A 26,087-nucleotide genomic window follows, 5' to 3' on the forward strand; every position below is an offset into this window, starting at 1 on the left:
TCAGCGGATAGTATATATATAACATAGGAACACAAAGTCAGATCCCAAATAAGCCACTACGTAAATAACAGAAATAATATAAGTACGGAGATAAAATATTCACATCACAAATATTCCATATTATAATCCTTTAGGTAAAAAACGACCATTTACAATATTATGATATTATTACTTAAAACAAAATACAAAACACTAACACATTTCGTCTTCAATGCAAGGCTTTACCAAGTACAACGCTTCCTTTTTTTGTATTTTGTATTATTTTAAGTAATGATATCATAATACTCTAAGATGGTTGTTTTTTACCTGAAAAATTATAATATGGGATATGTGTAACGTGAATATTTAATCTCGTATTTATATTTATTTCTATTATTTAAGACTAATTTGGGCTTATTTACAACTTTATATTAATTTCTATTATTTCTAACTTATTTGGGATCTGAATATTTTATGATCCTATTATTTTAACATCCAACCGACAAGTTTTCATTTATTATATATATATATATATATATATATATATATATATATATATATTAATTATATATGTACACGCGTAAGAATTGTACACTCGTTTGCTCACACACACACACACATATATATATATATATACTTCAGACAGACATGTATATTTTACAGACCTCTGACAGTTTGTATATACGAGCTCGTATATTCTAGCCGATCAGGGCTCGCATCGTTCGCCCGACAGTCTAGTCAGGGGGTTCCGTTCCTGGACTCTTGATACGTTCGTTAACCTCATGGTTGTGAGAATATTAAATACTTGCAGATATTCATTAAATAAAAATAAAAAACCTTATTATTAACTTTTACTTTATTATATTTCTGTTGCCATGGTGATAGAAATACAATAATAAAGAAAATTTTTTTCTGTTTAATGAATATCTTTAACTCCCAAGAGGGTAGGAACTTGATCTATGGCTTAAAACCTTCCCTGGAATAACAGGAGTATATTCTGAAGTTTGAAAAGTAATCGGTTGGTTGATTCTCGCGTGACGATGTTGCAGACAAATTTTCACATTTATATGTACGTGTGTGTGTGTGTGCATGTGTGTGTGTGTGTGTATGTGTGTGTGAGTGTGTGTGTGTGTGTGTGTGTGTGTGTGTGTGTGTGTGTGTGTGTGTGTACATGCGCACGGTAACTATCCGTCATCATGTTTTATTATTTCCTGATGGACAATACATAAGATATCTAAGTTTAATACAAAGACTACGGTTTGATTTACAAGAAAATTTTATTTAAAAATAGTTTTTTACGATTTATGTGCGTCACTATTATTTAATACAAAAAAGTAAAGAGTTTCTATAATTCAAATCAAATAAAATCCTAAAATAATTTGATATATAAATTTTCTTGATTAAACTTATTGGTTTAAAATCGACAGATATATGATTTAAATAAAAACATTTATTGAATACGTAAAAGATTATGTAAAATGTAATAATAAAAGGTAATTTTAGTAATATCCGTAATAAGGTTACAAACGGTATTTGCATATGAAAGGTGTTTGACCAAGTGGATAGTAATCATATCAACTAGATATTAAGCTATTCAGTTGTACTAAATTACAGTAACTGAATACATAAAATTTAGAGCAAACTTATTTTACGCTGAATTGTACTGGAATGTAATTCTATTACATACCTTTGCATAATATTTATTGATTTTCTGTTTTTTATTATGATTATTATTTTACATAAAATACAGATGCAAGCACTTCTCAGTTTTATTTTTCACGATAGTTTTGCCATCTTAATATAAATGCTTCAGTATATCATATCATAGAAGAAAAAATTATTAAAATATTTATGATTATTTATAAATTTAAATTTTTTTAAACCTTTTTTGTTACTTCCTTTTTTTATAATAATACTCAAATTAATATTTAATATTCAATTTAATACTACGAATAATCACTGATGTGAGAATTGGTATTAAATCCACAGTACTGAAACGATTGACCAGAATCATTATGATATAAAAATTCCTTTCCACAAAAATAATTATAAAAATCTGATGTGGACACCACATGACTTTCTTGTACGCCTATTAAATTACATATACAACATTTTTAAAATGAAAAGTATTTTATTTCATTAATAACTTATGATATTTTTCACATTTTCATTTTTTATTGTTATTATTGAATTATTATTTATTTTAAAAATGTTTTTACAATCAGAGGTTAATAATTAATAATAAATCAATATATTCAAATTTAAAAAAAAAAGATGAAGTATGATTCGAACCGATGTGCCTTCCCCTTGTAAGATCCAAATATTTAATTAATTAAAATGTTATTTGCCAATAGCTTTGGAACTAATTAAAGTAAGTACCACTTATATTGTTGAAAATCTCTCAATTAAGGAAAAGTCCTGCAGTTAAGGACAAAAGAACTGCACTTAAGGAAAAGTCCTAAATGGGTTTTTTTTTGGACAATTTTGGTCCAGTCGATTGTAATCAAAAGGGAAGGTGCACAACTAGATGTTACAACATTCCTAAATCCGAAATTTCAACATCCTACGGCTAATCGTTTTTGAGTTATGCGAGTTACGTCCGTACAGACATCATGCCGAAAACTAGTCAAAATGGATTCAGGGATGGTCAAATGGATATTTTTCGCGATCACAATACTTCCTTTACTCTGTACAAAGAAGTAAAAAGTAATAAACTTAAAAATTAAATAATGAATTTTACCGGATAAATTCTTAAAAATAATAATAAGGAATAATATCTGAACGCATCACACCTTGCTCATCAGCTCTTCCTAACAAAAGATTTCTAATTTGAATCCGACTGAAAAATTAATCTGTTTACCGTTCTACTTTTGAGCTCCGAGTAAACAGACTTAATAAGTTTTTAAAAAGTAAAAAGTTTAAAAGTTGGTTTTGCAAATTTTACATTATTATAACAGTGAATAACATGATAACACAGCACTGCTGACATTAGTTTTCCAGGCAACAGAGACAACAACGAATAAATTGGATGCATCTTATGAAATAACGTTCTTCTTTTCATTTAATTTATAATAACATTAAACAAAACTCAAACATTTCATTTAACATTTAAGTATAAATAACAACTGAGTTAAAATCAATAGCCTATCAATTGACTGAAATTATATATTAAAAAAAAAAATATATATATATATATATAATTAATTTATTTTTTTTTATGTCTTTAGGTTGCTATTTTTACATTTATATCGTTGCAAGATATCATGCTCGTGCTATATACACCGTTGAAGTATCACTAAGACAACAACAAGACAGTGGCCATACACGTTACGGCCAAACACTTGCTATAACAGTTGGTCTGTTTATATTTCTTTGGGTACCATTCCAGGTGAGTAAATTTTCATTTAACAATAATAAATCGTTCAAATACATCTACTCATGTAATTCATGAAGTGCAATTCATGAAATCATAAAACAATTAAAAATCTAAGTTATACTTAACCAAACATTTTATACAAAAAACTAATCTATGTACTTAAATTTAAGGAAATATTTTTCCTTATATAGGCTTTATAAAAAATATTTTATTACTATAGGAAAATCATCAATTAATTTCCTACTTAAGACCTTTGTATATCATAAGACAAATCTTACACTTTAATGATAATGATTAAAGCGTGAGATTAAAATCATGACATGTTTAAATCAGCCTGGTATTGAACAAAAGAGTTCCTCAATTTCATTAAACATGATAAGTGAGTTAAGTCCATTAGTCAGTATATTAATATACGATCAATCATTAAAAAGTAAAATTATTATTAAAGCTTGAGTCAGAATAGTAGTAAATTTATTTAATTTGAATAAGTTTGTTTTTTCTGAGCCTGTTTCAGACATGTTTACCGGCAAATTTACACTTACATTGCACTAAATTTGTAGCTACGTCAGGCCCGGCAAGCCGATAACAGTAATTTCCTTCGCCTATACCTAAGTACCCAGACCCGGCAGTAGCTGGAAAGTAGGTTACGAAATACATACATATATTTGTTTATCTGTTTGTCCTGGCGATAGTCAGGAGTAGCTAAACTAACTAAAGCTATGGGGTGAACCTTGATTGAAATTTAACTATATATTGATTTTAAATGTTGTGGATTGCCGATCGCATTGAGAAAAGATATTGCTATTTTATGTAACTTTAACATTTTTTGTCGTTTCCAACGGCTGAAAACTTATTCAAATTTCTAATCTTTTGAAATCATCTTTTTACCTTGAGTATGTTTTTTAATTTTCAAATTAGGCAAAAAGGAATCGTCAAGTATTGATATACTGCCAAGTATTGATAACCTACTAATTAAACTCATGCAATGTATGATAATTTGATTAAAGTATAACTACAAAGTATAAAGCAAGTTTTTAGAAATTTTGAAAAGTTTTTGTAATATTATTTCTCTAGATGGTGTACAAAACTGTTAATTATTCACTTAGAAAATTTCTTTGTACAAAAATTCAAATAAATACATAATCTAATAACATTGAAAATCAAAAATTCCATATTATGTTTTGATAAATCTTTTTAAAAAATAATACATAAATAGTAAGTATTTAACATAATTTTTTTTTTATTTCAATTAAAAAAATAGAATGAAGAAACAATTACGACTGAAAACGTTGTTTTGCGCTATTTTTTCTTTACTTACTTAATCATCTGCAGTTGTCATTTTCATTCTGAAATTTACATCACTATGTAAATTTTATAGTGCGGTGTGTAATTATCCCCGATTAGATTCCTTCACAGCATTTAATAAAAAAACATTGGTAATTAGAGAAAAGTAACATTAGTTTAAGATCAACTTAAGAATTTTTTTTTTAATAAAATACGTAATTAATAATGAAATTTGCACAAGAATAACTTATTATTATTATTAATTAAAACTAATAAATCTTCTAAATTTATATCGAGATTTTTTTTTTTAAATAAGTTATTTTTTTTTTTAACAGATTCCGTTTTTCACAATAATATAAGAAAACAAATAAAAACCTAATTCTATAATAATTTTCTACTTGGTATAATAAAATAAAAATCCTGTAAAACCAATATAATTTATTACAATGAGGGTCAACGAACTTACTTAAATCCAATTCATGAATTAAAAAAAAAACTTAACTTCGTCTTTCAATCTCTTAACTATTACAGCCGTAAAATATATAATAAATGAAAGAAATACTCTCTGATAAACAAACAAAATAATTTCATGAAATATGTATGTAAATACATTTTATTATTATAAAATTAATATTCCTCTCAAACAAAATTTATGCTTCAGATAATGAAATCAAACTTCCTACATCTACAAAATAAAACTTTTTTTTATGTTTTGATATAATCTCAAACAAAAACTTTACTTCAGGTAAATTACTTTTTAGTATATTACAAAATATTATCCGTTAAAGAATTGCAAATGATATAATAGGCTGTTTTTTTCCAATTCCTGCTAAATATCTCTTCTATATCGAATATTAGTCTAACTCGTTAATGTAATTATGTAATTACCAGTTCAGTTTTTAAAGTTTAAGTAATCTCTTTCAAAAGATAATCGGTTAATAAAAGTTTTAAGTTTCACAGTTTTATTTAATTTACGTGTAATATAAAACTTTCCATGATTTTATCAGTTTTTTAAACAAACCAAATCAAACTTATTAAATAAAGAGTTTTCAAAACTTTTCCAACTCGTGACTGAGTAACAAGTGTCGCTCTCCGTTGCAGAAGTTAGATATTAATGACGATATTACTCGAGTTAGACAAGTATTTAACAGGTGGTTGAAATTGTTAGATTTTAATTTAGTGTATATATGTTGAAATGTATTAGGACATGGCTTATTTTATTTTATTATGTAATTATTTCGTGCATGCGTACTTTGATCAAATGCATTGCAGCAGCAAAGATACAATAATTATATAAAAACTTTCTGTACCACTATAAAATAATTTATAATAATATAATATTCACATCTTAATACAACAGAGCACTGCGGAACGCACACACACACACACACAACTTATTAATTTATGTATTCAGATGTCCTTCCAGATATTATTGGCGTTGAATGCCTTTTCATTGGTTAAAGAGGAGGCACAAATCTGCTTCATATCCATAAAAATATTCTGAAACGAAATAGTAGATTACGTGAACTGATATACTTAAAATTTAACATATTATACCAAACTTTAAACACGGTTTAGCTAAGAATTATCACCGATAACTGAAAATGATAGCAACATCACCCATGAATGATAGCCGTATTGCGTTGTAATAAAATATTACAACGTAAGTTTTGAAAACTCAGTACACCAAGCCAAGATAAAAAAGGGTCCTGTAGTAATTCAAAAGTTTGGCAATTCGTCCACTTGTGTGTGTTGATGAGCTACTTTTACCAAACTCTTTTTCCGATTCTTACTAGATTTTATTAACAGGATTTTTGATACTATGATATTAACCAGAACAACGTACACATAACAACACTTTCCAAAATTCTTCGTTTCAAATTTACAGCTGTTATTTTTCAAAAGAAAGAGTTTTTTAACAGAAAGATGATGGAAAGGGCGGTGGTTGTGAAGTTTTTATCGCCAGTCAAAAACGTATATTCTTCCCTGCTCTCCTGATTCACCCGAAATTATTTAGTTTATATTACAGCACTACGCATTAGATACTTTATTATTCATTTTTTACTCTATCTTTATGTCTAAATTTGTCTACGAGACCCGCTCCCTACTGCTATCATATAATGCCATAAGATTATACATTGCCATTGTTTAAACTTCCACAATTAACTGCGATATAAAATTACGACTTGTACTTTAATTTTAACTTTGTTAATTCAGTTATTATTATTAATTGTTTTAGAACTCAATTTGTTAAATTCAGAACAAAATTAATCAGGTTCATTGACTAATTTATATACATATGTTACGGGTTATTTTAATATAAGTAAAATAAAGTACAGTTGCCTTAAAACGTATTTTCTTCTTTCCTGTATATTTACAGTATATGGGTTTACATATATTTAATCCTTCAGTATTTGATGTTTTTAATTTAATTTTTCTATGGAACCTAATCTTTTCAAATAGCTCAGGAACAGAGAGGTACTTTTAGAAATAAAATTTACTATCAATTTACATAGCAAAAAAGAGCTCTTAAAGCATTAATATTTAAATACAGAAATATGAGATGTGTGTAACAAAATACGTTTTTCTACGCTCTAAAATGTCTCATGACGTATATTATTTGAAATCCATTTTCCTCGATCCTGAGCCCTCCATTTGTATAAAAACTACTTCTTTGATGTCTGTTAAGATATCAAAATTGTTTTCTTCTCTTCTTTTTTTCATTCCAGGTTTTCTTCAATAATCTTTTTCTATACATAATTCCTCTTTTATATATAAGTAAGATACGAACTTACTCTTCTCAAGAATACACATCGAGCTCTTTTGTACCCTTACACTTCTCAATATCTACTTATTATTCGTTTCGTTTATTTTCTTTTCTTTATTATTATGACCAAAAACTTTTGTCGGATAAATTATAGGTATGTATATTAAAATGTCCTTATCCAAAAAGTATAGAGAATTTTAATATTAAAACTTCTAAAAAAAAATGTATTACAAACAATAATATTATTGCAGACAAAATTAAAAATAGAATAGATGAGTATCGAATAAAAGAAATCAATAGTATAGTACAGAATTCTGCTCAGTTTATTAGTAAAAGAATAAAACCGAAAGGAGAAGAAAAGAACAAAATGATTTTGTATAAACTAAAACGAAGTTCAAGGAAATTTTGGGCGATACCACGTGTACGTGTTCAGTGAATTCTGTCAATGTTTACCGAAGACAGATTAAACTCTGCGGGAAAAAGGATGGGTATATGCTTTCGTAACGTTCACAAAACTAATCCCTGACTCAAATAAAATAAAAATCAATAATGTCGTAAAATTTTTTTCGAACCTGTTATGTACGTTACAATAATATTAGCCCAGTGTCCGAGGTTTTTTCTTATTAATTAATAATTTTTTCTGTTTTTAATTTAGTGAACAATATTCCATAACCGTATCGGATATATTTATTTATTAAAGCTAATTTAAGGTTCCCCGTTTATTCTCCAGATTTTTTGATAGATTTGAAACAAGTGAGAAATACTAATGCAAATGAAATATACTCCCTCCCCCTCTCTCCTCTTTCTAACTCTCTCTCTCTCTCTCTCTCTCTCTGCGCGCGCGCGCGCGCGCGTGTGTGTGTGTGTGTGTTGTGAGGTTTTATTCCTAAATGATTAATCCGTTTATAATTAAATTCAGAAGTATATTTGATCTTCATCCTGTTTCAAACATATCATTTAAGATTACAATTAAACATCTTGAAAAGGTAAAGTACCATCCAATCCTAGTCAGGATAGTAAAACGATTAGCATTATTAATAAGAATTACATTTTAGTATCAAAGATATTTTCAACAATCTCTAATGTATACTATATTTGTTAATTTACAAATTTTTTCTTCGATACCGTCATCTTGATTAAAACAATAATCGTACTAAATACGTAACAATAACAACAGTTAACATGATATTTCCTACGTTATATGTTTTGTTTTTTTTTCATTAATTTATCCTATTTGTGATAGGAGCACAAATTAAGCAATTAATTTTTAAATGTGAATAATTGATTACTGAATCTAAAAGGCTGAAAAATTTAAACCTATGTGAAAAAAGAATTCTATGAATATTCATACTGATGATGAAAATTTTACAATATTTTTCAATTTTGATAGTTATTTGTCACAAAGGCTGAATAATGTATTACGCCTCTATAATTGATGTGATAAACCTAATTCATCATACTACGTTCATCGATTAAACAAGTAATCTTTTCAGTTTAGGAAAGAATAATGAAAATAATTTGGCAAAGGCTCAACCATCTATTTGTTTACAAGATGAATTATATCTTGTGAAAAACTGGTTATTACAGAATATGACTGACAAAAAACATAAATTGATCATAAACATTTTTTGTGTAAGATGTGATTGAAATATTAAATGAAAACCTTTTTTAATGACAGATGGAAAACATGAGAAATTGTTATTTCATGAGCTAATTTATTAGCTTTTTATATATACATATATATTTATAAATATATATCATTAATTTTACATAAAGTTTTTTATGTTGTTTTCTCCATCCAATTTTCCAGCTATTGATGGATCAATTTATTTAAATTTGTCAATATATAGGGAAATACACACTACTACCAGCTAGCCAGGCCTGACATAGCTGCATTGTAAGTGTAAATGTACTGATAACCATGTAGTCTGGAACAGACTCAGGTCAACCACTGCTGACACTTGTGGTTATTTGAAATCCAACCCTAAAGAACATCGGTATCCGCAGTCTAGCACTGAAATCCATATAAAAGCAATTCCCTTTACAAGGACTTCAACCTTAGAACTCTCGAGTTCCGAAATGTAGTCTTTTGTATTAAAACATTATTTTATAATGCGTATTGAAAATGAAAACTATTTTAGAAATCTTTACAAAACCTTCATATCCACTTTGAAAATCATAGAATTCTTCAAAATGAATAAACTGTTTGATACAATTAAGGAGACAATTTCACTTAGGGTACATAAAAAAAAAGGGATGTTTACCATATTAAGCAATGGTAAGTTATTAATAGCTTGATGCTTAGAACGATCTCTAATCAAAATGATTATGGAAACCACCTTCTACATCTCAATACTTAAAATCGTAGAAAGTACTTTATAAGTTAAAACGATAATATCGGTGAACAACTTGAAAGATAAAATTTAAATGGTTTAGACATTTCGCTACAAAACAAGATGATTTAAAAACGATGTAATTTTTTAAAACTAAACCAAAGTATAGTGGAAGAGGGAAATAAGAGAAAGCAAGAGATAAGCCAAACATAAAATGAAATCAGATTATAAGGTACTAACAAGGATAAGATAAAAAGCCAATTTAAGATGCTGGCATTGAAAACAGATAGTTTTAGGAGTTAAATTACACGTCTTACAGTGGAAGCCTGAAAGAAATGGTGATCGAAACTGGGATTTACGATTCTTTTAAACAATTTTCTAGTACCCAGAAACATCAAGTAACAGAAGATCGTTTAATATTATTCTAAGAAGTTACAAAATATATGGCGATGAAGTATTGTTCCTAAAGTCAAAATTATAAAATACGAATTCAAGTTCAACTTGAGAAAAAGTAAATATTTAAAAGATTATTGCCTTATTTAAAAAAAAAATATATGTATATATATATATATATATATATATATATATATATATAAGTAATTAACGTATTATAAAAAATTATTCTCTCAAACGTTTATTACAATTAATTATTTTGATAATTTTTGTAAACTTCTAGTGCAATCGGGCAAATGGAATTATAAAAAATTAGCTACTGGAAGATAACGAAGAATTCAAGTAAAATAAATAAATGTGGCAAAAACAAAATAATAACTGTATATAAATAATCAAGCTAAAATCTGATGTGGACACCACATGACTTCCTTGTACGCCTGTTAAATTACATATACACATTTTTAAAAGTACATAAAATTTTATTTCCTTAATAACTTAATTGGTTATTGAATTATCATTTATCGTAATTTTTTTTTTACAATCACAGGTTAATAATTATTAATAAATCAATATATTTATATTAAAAAAAAAAGTTAAAAAAATGGAGATGGAGTCGGATCCAAATCGATATGTCTTCACATTGTAAGATCCAGATATTTCATTAATTATATTTTTAAATTTTACTGCAGTTCGTACAAGGAATTAAGAAGAATTCTTACCCTACAGTAAAGAAAAATGATGCTATTAGGCATTTTTTTAAACTGTATCAATATTAAGTAATTCAGAAGAAATAATGTTGCTAAATCTTTCGTAAAAGAAACTTGATTATTCTAAAGATTAATAATTAATAAAATAAAATTGTTGAAAATAAGATAACATACATAATAAATATTTTGTTAGTTTAATTATATTCTCAATTTAGAAAAATCTGAGTATAACATAAAATTGGAAACGCCAATCAAAAGCTCACTTATTACCGTAACTGGCGGACTCCTAGACAGTCGAAACTTTTGCAAAGTTTCCATTTAGGCTTCAGAAAAAAGTACATTTAAAATATTTAATATCAAATAGTAAAATTGAACGACTCGTTATTTTTTCACGTATAAAAAGCCAGAAAATATTATTTTAAATGTTCATTTATTTTATTTATAATTCAGCAGGCAGAACACTGAACAATTAGCACTTGTTGGTTAAAAAGGCAATAAATTATTCAAACTAAAATCTCCCTTCCCGTAAGTTTCATTTTAAAATTATGGATATTTGTCAATCAGACGAAACTCCAGAGAAAAAAAATTAGATTTCAGAAATTTTGATAACGTTTTCTTTAAGATTTTAAGAAATATTCCTTCATAACCTTAAAAAAAATATATATATATATATATATATATATTAGCATCCACGTTGCGGCTTCACGCACGCTTTATGGTTACTTGCGTTTCCGTCGCGATCAGGTGTTGCTTAGGCTGTCAGTGCTCTGCTCCCTGAACCCTTCTGTGTTCATTAAACTTATTCTTCTGAGAATAAATAATAATTAAAGGTTGGAAAAACTACCAGTGTATTGCAATTTCTTCAAACCACCAATTTGGTCTGTACAAGATCCACTTTTTTTATTTTTTTTTCAATTTCCCTTCACGGCTCCGCTTGCAAAATACAATTTCAGAATTACAAACATTGATTACCATCACAATATTACTCAAACAAATTGATTCAGTAGCGGTAGCAAAAAACGGCAAATATGTTTTCCCTTAACATATTAAAATTCAAAAAGCCTAAAGATGTTTTTAAATATTTATCTAAAGAGTATTTTCAAGCCAAGATCGAGTGACTCTCGTTTAGCATAGTCAGGAATGAGGAAAAAATTTGCTATCATTTTTCGAAATTTTTTTCTACAAATTGGTTTTTAAATATTCACCTGAAGATTCCACAAATCAAAAATAAAGTGATATTTTATTTGTTACAGAGAAATTAAAAAAATATTCAAATTTAATGTTAACGCATTTTAACTCTTTAAACTCCAAAATTCAAAAAATTCTAGATATTAGATTTTTCGCGGTCAGGAGATATTTAGTAGATCACGGCTCGCTTTGCTCGCCCTTCACGTCTAGGTAGAAGGCTCTGCCCCTTGTACCCCGCTGTATTCATTAAACTCATGCTTGTGATAATAATTATGATAAGTAAAAATTAAAACTGTTCAATTTATAAAAAAAATTGAGTGTAATGCAATTTTTCAGAGCAACAGTTTGGCCAGTACAGGACCCGAAACTTTGATCTGAAGAATACGGGTTTCAAAATAGTCTACCTCCACCTAAAAACATTACTTATGGTAAATATTACTTATGGTGTGGTTACCCAACAACCTTCAAACGGGTAAAAATGTATTTTGCCCGGATTTTAACGTTACCCGACATACACCAGTAGGAGAAGTGACAATTTTTTTTTTTTTTAGTCAAGTAACCGGAGGCAGTTGCAGCCAATCGCGTCGCACTTACAGTAACAAAATCAGTGGCAGTGTTGGTTGAATCGCGTCGTACTCCGTTGCACCTCTTAAAAAATCTAAATTAAAAAAAAATGATTTTTAAATATTTATCTGAAGACTATTAGTAAAGCCGAATCTAGTGAATATCTTGTTTACATAGTCGCAAACGGAAAAAATGTGCAATCATTATTCAATTTTTTTTTTTACCTTTCTTCACCCCTTTCAAAGTCGAATCTCAAAAAATCTAGAAATCGGTTTAAGACATTTACATGAAAATTACAAACACACAAAAAATCAAGTTGATATCTTCTTTTGTTACCCATAAATGAAGAAAATAGTAAATTTCAATGTTACTCCATTTTAACCTTTTAAACCCGGAATTTCAAAAAATATTTTCTTAGTGTGCACTTACACCGTAAGAAGAACAGGTATACTAATTTTCTTCAATTTATCTTCTGTAGTTATTGCTGGGCGTTGATGAATCAGTTGGTTAGGACAAGTTGCTTTATAGGTGTGTGTGTGTGTGTATATATATATATATATATATATATATATATATATATATATGTGTGTGTGTGTGTGTGTGTGTGTGTGTGTGTGTGTGTGTGTGTGTGTGTGTGTGTGTGTGTGTGTGTGTGTGTGTGTAGGAGTATGTTTTCAGTCTTTGAATGGTTTAATGCACTTCATTTCTTTCTATTCTGTGCCAAAATTTTAGTCCGAGTATACATCATATACGAGTATATTTTTAAAGATAAATTCAGCCCTTACATTTACAAAATTCAATTGTAAATTTCTTCAGTTCATTTTAAAATAGTTTTACTTTATACTCTACTATGCCATATCATTTTCATAATTTTTAAGGAACAGTATATATCTCTAAGTAACTAATCTAGTTTTCCTGAATTTTCTATTCTCAATATTTTGCTACTAAAAGTAGAAATCTCCATACAAATACTTTTGAGAATTTCTTTCTAATTCCATATTCTATATTTGCTACAAGCAAATTTTCTTTTGAGGAAACTTTTTCTAGTCTATTTAAATCAATCTTCGATATCTTCTTTTCTAAATCTATTTTCAGTAATTTCACAACCTAAATAACGAAATTTCATAACTTCTAACATATTGCATTCTTTTGTCTTAATATTAAACTCATTATTAACTTTCTGTCGCATTTCAATAACTTTATTCTGCTCCTGTTTACTTTCAAACAGAATTTACTTCTTCTTCCTCTTATTTTATTACTTTGTATAACTCCTTCGTAGTTACTGTTAAAATATTGTTACTAATCTTAACAATATTATTTTCATTCTCCAGACTGTAACACTACTCGAAATTTTCTTTGCTTTATTGCTTCTTACAGAGACAGGCTAAATTCTGTCTCGCTTCTTTCCGTTTCGGTACTTAACTTTCTTCATACTCTTATAGTGTCATTATATGTAAATTATCATGACTTTGTTTCTTTATATTTCAACTTACATTTATTAAAATCTGTATACGTAATATAAAGACCATTTCCCGTACGAATGATCACAGTTAAAACAAATTTTTTAGATGATTTCTACAAAAGGCAATTACTCGAAAATATATTATATTATATTTATATTAGTCTGCATATTATTCAGGCTAAATTAATCTTTTTATTTTAAATAATTTTAGTCATCACTACGAAAACGGTATTATCCTTTAAGAATTTTTATTTAACCTCAGGACCACCGTTAGATATAACTTCAGAGGATGAGATGATAATTTTTGAAACGTGTAAAGGCCGAGACGCGAGTGATCTTTGATCCGGAGGTTCCGGGTTTAAATCCCGGTCCGGCATGGCATTTTCACAATCTACAAAAATTGTCATTCCTCTCATTTTCTGAAGTTATACCTAACGGTGGTCCCGGAGGTTTTTTGAAAACCTCCAGGACCACTATAGGGTAACTTCCCCTGATCGCATGACAATTTTACAATTAAACAAATGAAATGCCAATTTAACCAGTTAGATGGTTCACCTTATCTGGATTTATTAAGAAATAATAAACACAATGTCACAATGCTACGACGTTAGTTTTCTCTTTAATTATCAAAAATTTATAAAAACAATAATTTTCAGTTATAATAGATTAGTATGTAGAAATTAGATTTAAAATTGATTAACACTTGCCTTTATTAATTGGGAACGTTTGGTTTTGATGATACATTAATGTATGTAACACTAGTACATCTTGAAGTTATGTTTCAGTTTACAATTTACCAAAGTGAAGAGAGTCGGTTATTATATTAACGTTCAAATCATCAATAATAATGTCACTACAATAATACCTCAATATAATCTAAAACTTTTTGTCTTAAGTACATAAAATATTGGTTCGGTTACAAATTATGAAGTACCAAGAAATAAGAGTATAAAATGAAATACTGTTGATAAACGATTGAAAAATAAACTCCCTTTGGAAAAAATACGTCAATAACTTAACAAAGATTTTCTTGTAAGCCTCTTATAAAACCTTTTCAGGAAAAAAAGTTGGTAGTCTATTCGAACATTGCTCTGAATACACAATTTCATTTTTTAAAAAGATTTAAATAAACGGTACCTGAAATACTTTTTTAAATATAAAATATATATAATTTAATATATTTTCAATATAACACATTTATAAAAAGTTATACTATTTTTTGATGAATTTTTCAGCATTTATTATTCATTATTTTAAATAAACTGGTATTTTAGATAAAAGTAATGCATTTTATTTTTATTCCGAGCTTTTTGTACTTTACAATTCATTCAATTCTATTTATCGTCTTATTTTTTTAATATTTTTTTATTTTTCAAGTTCATGGAAAACAGGTACAAGATAAATATTTCCAATGTAAAATACATTACTAAAATGATATATTTGTTTTTTTAAGGGTTGAAAAAACTTTAAATGTTTAAAAAATAAAATTGTTGAAGAGAAATAAAAATTAAAATAAAGAAGAAACCACGTTCGAAAAAGTTATCTCCATTTGGCTTTGCTGGATAAAGAATTTTTTACAATAGCCTAATAGTAAATTTCTATGTGAACAAGTAAGAGCAGTCTGTATCTTATTTGTTTCAACAAATCTTGACTTTTCTCTGACACATGGACTTCCACAAGAAACATCTTCATTTGCATCTAAATCTAAAAAACAATAGTTTCATGTTTTTAATGTATATAACAAAAGTTTCTTTGATAATAGAGCTTCATTATTAAAAAAATAAAACGTTTAAACAAAAAAATTTCTGTATAATTTGAAAATATTAAAATTTTGACAAAAATTAATCAAATCCTTAGACGTGACTTCATAATTTGAATTAGTATTCCTTTTTATGAAAGCAAGTGTTTTATTTGATTTAAATATATTTTTATCCCAATACATTAAAAATTACAGTGTTTGTAATTTGTTAGGTTTTCCTTTTTATTAAGATACCACACAACATTGAAAGTACAAGCCTTTATTTTCATCTTCATCGATCCATTACAAATTTGCATTTTCTGCTGTTGTTCTAACATTCCTTCCACTGCTTGTAATGTTCGTTTTTTGAATCTTATACAAATTTTTTCACTGTCTTTTACATGAGATGTGATTTTGAATGTCCTAAATTTCGTCAATAATTTTTAATAATGTTATTAAAAATTAACAGTAATATTGTAATTAATTATTCAAATGTCTGTTCCATTTGAATAATTAAAAATATATAGACTACCTTAAATGTTTATCAAAAAAAGCATAACAACTTTTAGCCAAGTTAGTAAATAAAAATATTTTCCTTACAAAATATTTTATAGCGTTTTTGTAAGGTTTATTCACGTCCGTTATGATTTTTTAATAAATTTCTTTTTTTTATGTACAGCTCACTAATTTTCTGAGAATAAACTGACGTAATCTACAGTTATATGTTGCAGACAGATACGATTTACATTTGTCACAAATGTATTTGACTTTTCTATTCTCTTTTGAGTCGCAGTGTACATTTCTAAATTCCTTAAATTATCTATTTTCAGATACAATTATAAACTCTTAAGACATACGCTCAAAAACAATCAAAACATTCTTTTTATTTTTAAAATTTTTAAAAAAATGTGAACCCAAAATGATTATTACCTCCTTGACTAGATTTCAGATTCATAAAACACCTGTACCATATACAACAGGAGAATAGAATCAATACTGCCATTAAAATTTGTTTTTATTCCAGTACAAAATGTAGTAATCATGCTGGAAACTCATTAAACGCTATTTACATCCATTAAAAATAATAAAATATTTCAATATTATATAGACTTATTTAGTTGTATAGATTTCAATAGAAATAGACGAGGATTTTTTTTTAAATACAATTTTTTTCATTGAAATGATAATATTTACAACAAACGACAAAATATTATTTTAGTTCGTATTATTTTTAAATTATATTAAACAATTTTTTTTTTTTTTATATCTTATTGAATAAAACTTATTGTACAATACGTAAGCTATAGGTTTGCCACTCGCCAACTGCTGTGTCTACGCCTAGTCATGCAAAATACAGAAAAATATAAACAAATTAACTTTATGCGGTACGCACTACTTCACAACAAGATTCTTAATGCGTTTGCATTTAATGCACAAATGTGTCATGCTATTAATAATCGGATAATGTCATCTGGTTAGACAGTACAACAAACCCCGTTCGCTCGTCCCTTCTAAGCCGTCGACAGTTCGGTTGACAAGTCAGGGTCAAACCTTCAGCTCAACCCACCGGGTTGTCTAGTGGTAAATGCGTCTCCGCAAATTAGCTGATTTCGAAGTCGAGAGTTCCAGCGTTCAAATACTAGCAAAGGTAGTTTACTTTTATTCGAATTTGAGCACTAGAGATCGTGGATGCCGGTGTTCTTTGGTGGTTGGGTTTCGATTAACCACACATCTCAGAAATGGACGACCTGAGATTGTACAAGACTACACTTCACTTACACTTATACATTATACATATCATCCTCATTCATCCTCTGAAGTAATACCTGACAATAATTCCCGGAGGTTTAACAGGAAAAAGTCTTCAGTTCACTTAACGTATACTACTAAAAAAAGATGAATTTTCTTTTCAACATTGTTTATTGCAGTCCAAATATAATTTTCTGCTGAGTGTAGGTAATAAATATTATTTTAACATTTCATTAAATTTCGCATTATTCTATTTGCTTTAAATGCATCAATTAACCGTGTTTAAATAAAATTATCCGTATAAAAAAATCCCTATATTAAAGTAATGTATTATTAAACGTTATTAATACTTGTAAATGTGAATATATTTTATAAATAATTACACATTTAATTTTTCTGATGAATTTTAAAAGTTTATAATAGAATTTATATTTGTTAGTAACCTGCTCACTAACTACTTTATAACCTATTTATTAACCCTACGACAGTGACGTGACCAGCGGTTGGTATTCAGTAACGTCGGTGTACGAGACCGCAAGTTTTACTGTGCCACCTTTTGTATTAAATTTTTTTTTTTTTGTTATCTCATTGTTATATTACGTTGTTTTACTTTTTCAACTTTAGTACTATTTTTCATATTGTATATAAATGATAAAAGATTTTTATTTGAAGTTTTTACAAAAATCTTTTTACAATTAAACACTTTTTCATAATTTTTATATTATGATTAACTTTAATAAAAGTTTGTAACCTAATTTAAAATTACAATTTCTACTTATAATTAACAAAAAAACATACTACAGTTATATGTTGCAGACAGATACGATTTACATTTGTCACAAATGTATTTGACTTTTCTATTCTCTTTTGAGTCGCAGCGTACACACCTTTCTAGTGTCCCTTCCGTTACGACCTTTTTTCTTCTGTTTCTTTGATATTGAATATTTATTCTATCCAAAGTCGCATTGTCCGTGGCAAATATTGTGAATGTGCCCTTCTTTTCACGTGATTTGATATCAGTGAATTTTAAGACAATTCTGTATAAAATTGCATCGCAATATCTTTTCTTTCGGACACGCCAAAAATATTAATGTCAGCTACATGTAGAATACGATAAAACATCACCTTAGCACATCACCAGCAACAAGTATTTCGGCAACAATCATAATTCGAACATAGGCGATCTACGACATCCACACCACCCTTGTGTCATTGTATGAATATCATAAGGTTTCCCAGATTCTTTATCAACTTTGTCATCACCGTGTGCTGACGAAATCACTAATACGTTTTTACCGTTTTTGGTTATGTAGGAAACCAACGTCACAAGTTCACCGACCCCAAACATGCTAGATCCTGCAGGATGATTTTTACCTTGTACGAACTGTGGAGGAAGTTCCTTTTTGTTGCTTCTTATAGTACCCACTGTGGTAAAGTTGTATTTTGTTGCAAATAATTTCGCCAATGGAATGCTTGAAAACCAGTTATCAAGCGTAACATTTCTCCCTGTTCCATAAATTGGTTAGCACAATCTTTCTACTACTTTCAATGGGCTGGCATCTACAGAGTACGGCCCCTCAGGCTGCTCACCAATGTAAACTTTAAATTTACATTGGAGTTCAATGTAAGAAACAACGAAGAAAAAAATGTTAAACTATTTTTTTGGCTTCGACGATATATACTGCCTAAATGAGCATCGGCCTCGAACTCATGGTAGCATTTATTCTATTGTCGCTAACTCAGATAAAGAATAATATTTTTTACAATTGCCACCAAATATGTCGAAAATACTTTTAATACATGCTAGCTTGCTTATCAACTAGTTCTCGTTGTGCTCGAGTCACCTTGTCATCAAATCTTATATTTCGAAATAAAAAAAATAATCGCCGACATAGTAAGATGAATTATTTCTGGAGTGCTATCGTCTGATCTGAATATATCTTCAGCGTTGACCCGATTAATTATTTTAACTTCGCAGGAGAACAAAATACCCAATATGGCTTCCATTTCAATTTCATCTGTATATTTTGTGTAAGTCTTAAAAGAATACGGCGAAGGAGTGTTATCAATATGCATATTCGTGTTTTCATTAATAACTGAAATTATTTCCGAAGAAATAATTTTTTCCCATATCTCTAAAGGATCGGTTATCCCTTTAGCCGTACGTTTTTTTTTTTTTTTTAATCGATATCTTTAATATTTTAATCCTCATTAGGAATATCGTGATAACTCTGATTGCAGGTAATGCTCAAGCCTCTAAGATATAAATCAATATATTTTTATTAAAATCTGGTTATTAGTTTTTGTTTTTGCGTAATGCGAGCAAGGGATCACTCCTAGTTATTATATTGTACGTAGTATAGGTAGATAAAAGAATGAATAAAATAAATTATTGCTAATAATAAACAGTTCTATTCCAGATAATGCGCTTGTATGTGCGACCGTTATGAGTGTTTTGATTGGAAATCTAAATAAAACCGGCAAACCTCTGAGAAACTAATTATTATAACTGTCATTTTGGAACAGAACGGAACACAAGGATAGCGGAAGTTTATTATCTCCCTATTAATTGCAGAGCCTGGAAGGATGTCCCTTGCTGCTGTGTCTTTCGTTTATCGGGCGCGTCATTATTTATTTAGTGGCGGTCATAGATTTTTGTGTTTTATTTATGTACAGAGTTCTTATTTGGGTTCCGGTCCTTTAGACCAGTGAGAAATAATCGACTGGGGCTGATCGTGGGAGATGAACTCTCGGCGTGATTCCCCTTCGGTCCATCCCCTTTCGGTGCTAGCGACATTCAGTCAACAGGAATACGCCCTTCGGGAGCCCTAGTGTTTGGAGGAAGCAATGCATTCCCCAAAAGGGAGGAAGCAATGAGAATCGCATCTGCTGGCTGGGGGACATAATTGTAAGAATTAGGTAAAGAGTGGTGGGTGATAAGTGAGGTGAAGTTACTGTCATTTTATATCAAAGTTTAAAGAAATTGTACAAATATGTATTCTTATTTACATGTATTTTTTATATTACTACATATAGAATATTAATTTTAAAACTTGTGACTTGTTATTGTTAACTAAATCATTTATTGGAAGAGAAATGTACAATTCAGAATATGTAACAAAAAAATCTTAATTCAGTAATTAACATCAATTTTTTTTATTATTATTATTATTTTTTTTTTTTATACAATTATGTAGAAATTCTAATACATTAATAAGAATAATACAACAAATTTATAAAAACAATAGCACTAGCGTGTTTTTAAAAATAAAAATCTGATTTTGTTCAGTATTTTTTATTCCTAAAATGAAAAGCGTACTATCCTTTGTAAGTAAAACTTTTTTAAATTCAGTATCAGCTTAATTACCAATCACCGACTTTCCTAAAAAACTTTCTTTATTATGAATTCATTAAAATTAAATCAGTTTCTTTTTTCTTTGTTTTTATTTAAAAAACCAGTTTACTTTGTTTTACATCAAATAAGCGAGACTGATTTGTTAAACAAAACGTACCCTCGGTAAATATTCTAATATTAACTTCGTTAACATATTTCTTTTAAGGAACCATTGAATAATATTTTTATGAATAAACATTAAAAGTTTAAGCGTGTAATTAATGCAAATTAATGCAAAAAAAAAGGAATGATTAAGATGTCTTGTTATTAATGTATATCAAAATTTTATTTAGAAGTAAATTACGTCATTACTGAATGCTGTATTGATTAAATTAATGGTGCAGATCATTAAAAATTAAAGTTCCTTTCATTACTTTTGTAAAAACATATACTTAAGGAATATACTTGCGTATATTGCGTACTTGCGTATCGACAGGTGTTTAACTACTTTTGTATGTTTTAAAATATGGTAAACAATTCTATCCAGATTATGGAATTGGACAAAACGCAGATTCAGATGCTAACATAAATCTGGATAGTATATTAGGGATTTTGATGTGAACAAATTTGAAAAATTTATTATTTGTTGAGCAAAAACAAAATATACTAGTGGCGCTGTCTCCTCATTAAACTAACCCGTTCACCAGTTAACTATACCCAACAAGTACCATGAGAATACGCAAAGGAAATTAGTTTTTAACAGTGGCGGCTCATAGCTAAAATTAGTGGGAATGCTGCTCCAGAAAAGTTTTTTCTAGGCCTTTTTAAAGCCATGATTAAAGTTTTCTATAAAATAAAAGAACAAAAAAAATGAATCAAATAGAATAGCTGGAAACAGGATAAAAATCTCTTTCTTTTTCCTGTTTAGCCTCCGGGAATTACCTTTCAGATAATACTTCAGAGGATGATATGTATGAGTGTAAATGTAGTGTAGTCTTGTACAGTCTCAAGTCGACCATTCCTGAGATGTATGGTTAATTAAACCCAACTACCAAAGAACACCGGTATCCACGATCAATAATTCAAATCCGTGTAAAAATAATGATAATAAATAATTCTACACTTTATCACATTCAAGAATATGGTATACGGTATTTAATCGCATTGTGCTTAAAAACCGTAATCAGTTTAACCGAATAAATAATAAAATGTTAATACCGATAATATTTTTCAAGTATTGATAACTGAATAAAATGTCCGCTTTAAAACACTACAGTCCAATTGTGCTTAATTTAAATTTCTATGTACACAGAAACAAACACATAATTAGTTTTTACTAACAACCTTCTCTTTCGCCCTTCCAGCGTGTTTTTGGACTGATTCAATCAAAGAGCCCTTGTTTTCCGCTATCTTCTGATCAATATTGAAAAAACACCACTTTCATATTCCTTTCACCGACTAAAACTAGAAAAGGGAACGAACAAGGAACGTTTCATACACACGCGTAATAAAAAAAAACTACCTTCCACCAGCACGCCAAGGTCAGGACTGCGGGAGTTTTCTCTTCCTCGCAGCCGCTTCCTATGTGCGCATGCGCACAACAGTCAAACACCACGCCGCTGGAACTGTGAAGCGCACAGTTCCACACAAAGATTTTTGTATCTTTTTCATAAATTTGAGGATAGCTACTGACATTAAGCTTACGGATTATATATTGTACAAGTATAAAGAAAGAATTAAAGAAAAAAAGGACTCATCTTAAATGTTATTGATAATATCAAGAGGAGATAGGGGGTGCTGCAGTTCCACAGTGCCTATGCGTGAGCCGGCATTGGTTTTTTAACTAATCCATCCGCTAGTTAACTATACCCACAAATACCATAAGAACTCGCAAAGGAAATTAGTTTTTGTTACCTTTTGCAGGATTTCGATTCCTGATAACAAGTATCTTTTCAATCACTGTTAACTATGTAAAAGCACTTTATTTTATTAGATATTATAAAACAATATAATAAAAATATAGTAAATATATTATATAATATAATAATCTAGTAAAAATTATATATAATTTTTACATTCTATTTTACAATTTTTGTTTTACATGCATAAAACAAAAACCTTTTTACTGTATTTGAATTAAAACGTTTTTACCAATATAAAATTTCTACGATTATTATTTTTAAATTTAATTTATAATATCAAACCATACGAACTCCATTTCCGTGGTTTTTCTCATTGTCCAAAAACACTATGAAAATATAATTAATATAAACTAGTTGATGAAAATCATTAATGTTAAAAAAAAGTAGAAGGAAGGTTCAGACAATGATAAACTAATAATTTTCCTCATAAATTGTTGTTCTATTAGAAAGAAAATAAATTATTTTTGTCTGGTTTCAGGTATGTATGCTGATGGATGTATTTAAAGGAACAACTTTACTATCAGACTGGACAGGAGTGTACCTTGCATTACCAATATTTGCGAGCAGTGCGGTTAATCCATGGGTTTATGGTTACCGTAATTCCGAAGTGCGTGGTGCAGTGCGAAGAGTGTTAGAAGAATTACTAGGTAAAATCGGATTCGATTCTCCGCAATACTGTCCTGAAGTTACACATCTTGATCACGCCGAAATGAATAGCTTCGCTTCACATATAAGGTTATGTGCGGTATCTCCGATGAGATGTACCTCACTCCTTCTACCGCCGGGCGAAAGTTCTGAATTAACAGTTAAAGAAGTCTTGGGACATGATATAGAACATCACGATCAAAGTAACTGACATCCGGCATCCCCCACTCCAAATGGAAGTGCTGTCATAAATGGATTACCCACGCTGAAAATAGATCAAGTTTGAACTATATCCACACACAAAAATAAAATGTCTACTTTTAGTATAAGGAAGAAATCAGGCTGTGCTTGTCCTATTGAATCAACACGCTCAAATAAATGAGTTTGATTCATATAATTTCCTACTTTTTATTTAATTATCAATATAAAATAGTGGTTCGAAAATTCTTTAGATTTTTTAACCGATTTAATAGTTAGATTATGTAATGTAGATAAGCTTGATCATACAGACTTTACCTGGGATATACCATTAGAAAATCACACCCCATTACCTCCACGGTCTTCCTCTCACTCGGGAATTGTCAATTTAACTACTTTCTTGCAACATAAATCTCTTAGAGTTACAATCCCATGAATATGAATATGATTGTTGATAATGAAAAAGAAAATATAAATTATATATATTTTTTTAAATCATTTATATTTCAATATAAGAGAAGAACTTCAAAAATATAGGAAAAAATAATTTTTTTTACAACTTTGAGCTCGGTATTTTTAACTAACTAACTGATAAAATTTGACAGATTGTCAATTTTAGTCGAACCTGGTTAAAAATTTGAGGGAAATAATGTTGTGTTTTTTTATTGATTTATTATGTCAAAAAACTGTTCTGAAGAAGAATTATTTTTAATTAATTTTAATAAATTATCAAATATGTTTTCAAAAATGATTTAAGAATAATAAAAAATTATCAACTGATTTTTTTTTCAAAAAATGACTAATTATTTAATTTTTTATTAAAAAACGAAAGAAGTTCTTCTTGACCGTAGTGATAATAATTTTCAACAGTAATGCTTTGTACAAAATGTTACTGTAGAATCAAAATTAATTGTTATAAAAATTAATTTCGTATTTTAAAACGAAATAATCCATTGTCATTTTAAATTTGTAATCAAGGAAAGATTCATACGTAAATTTTCTATTTAATAAAAGGTAAATGGATATCTGGATGATAACGTGAGTATTCCTTTAGAAGTAGCTTATCCAACGTTAGTTTGCTATGAATGTTAATTGATAATAATTGATGTCTGATAATAATTGATGTCTGCCTTTACTAAAAATTTATGGTTAGATTTTTTAATTAGATCTCATAGAATTTTTCGTGATATGTAAGTGTCGTTCTATAAAAATTTCATATTTTTATGTAATACCAATCAAAATTAAATTCATAATAGTTTTTCACTGATAAGGAACATTCTTTTCAATAGTTTATTTTTCGAATATTAACCGAGAAAACGTCTGAAAAAATAAAATATTTCTACACATTACTTTTTCAGAGGATTACTGGGCATGTAGCTTCCTTAATTTCATAAAATACAAATAAAAACAATAAACGGCTGATTTTGATATTAAAATATAAAACCTTTACGCTGAATTTATTTTTATTAAAACATCTGTTGGTAGCGGTATAAAATTCGTTCCACAATATATTTTTTTTTTAATACTGTTATTTATAGTCAAATCAACAATGTCAAAAACTCAGACCGACCATTCCTGAAACGAGTGGTTAATTGAAACCCAACAACAAAAGAAAATCGGTATCCACGAACTAGTATTTCAATCCGAATAAAAGCAACTACCTTTATTAGAATTTTAACCTGACAACCTCGTCGTCGTAAATCATCTGATTTACGACGAGTTTATCATTCGACCAACCCAGTGGATTACAATAATAATAAACCACCTGTGGTTTAGTAGGAGAACGCCCGCCTGAAATAACAATAATTTTTAATTCCAAAGATTACAAGAATAAAAGAATGATGTTATTATATATCACTTAATACTCCATTCTATTTTTTTTTAAATATGACCTCAATTTTTTTAATATATTTATTTATTTAAAATTTTATTTTAATAAATTTATTACACATAATAGTTTCAATAAATAAAAAAACTGACTAATCTATAATATTGAGTCAGTAGAGTTTAGATTTAATTCATTTTCTCCTTTCTAGACTAATTTTTTTTATTTAAAATTTGTTAGTTTTTAATTTTCTTTTACACATAAATATAACTAGTATCTTCTTTTCTATTTAGAAATTAACAAAACTATACTTTTATGTTTTACATATCTAAATTAAATAATTTTAATGCCTAAGGTTCACGACGTTATAAAATATATTTTATTTAATATTATTAATTTAATGATACGTTTTTAAAAGGAATTGAGGAAAAAATATTAGGTGAAATTATTTTTTCTACGGTAATACGCAAAACCTGTTATTCTCGAGAAGACATTACAATTTAACATAAAATTAATGAACAAACACGATAAAAAAAATTAAATTACTTATTATAATAACCAAATGGTCGTTATACGGTTACGACGAAAAAACTATCTGACAATAGAAGATCAAATTAATAAAA

The 26,087-nt window shown here is 28.2% G+C and overlaps 1 protein-coding gene across 1 annotated transcript in view; it reads left to right on the forward strand.

Moving 5' to 3' along the window:
• LOC142325738 (adenosine receptor A2b-like) overlaps positions 1 to 23,652 on the forward strand; it is a 53,142-nt gene extending 29,490 nt beyond the window's left edge. Inside the window, exons 3-4 of the mRNA XM_075367771.1 lie at positions 3,207 to 3,367; positions 23,275 to 23,652. Coding sequence (XP_075223886.1) covers positions 3,207 to 3,367; positions 23,275 to 23,652 — 539 coding nt within the window. The remainder of the gene's footprint in view (positions 1 to 3,206; positions 3,368 to 23,274) is intronic.
• The last annotated feature ends 2,435 nt before the right edge of the window (positions 23,653 to 26,087 follow it).

This window comes from Lycorma delicatula, chromosome 5 (genome assembly GCF_047948215.1).
Source record: "Lycorma delicatula isolate Av1 chromosome 5, ASM4794821v1, whole genome shotgun sequence".
In the NCBI taxonomy this organism is placed as follows: Eukaryota; Metazoa; Arthropoda; class Insecta; order Hemiptera; family Fulgoridae; genus Lycorma; species Lycorma delicatula.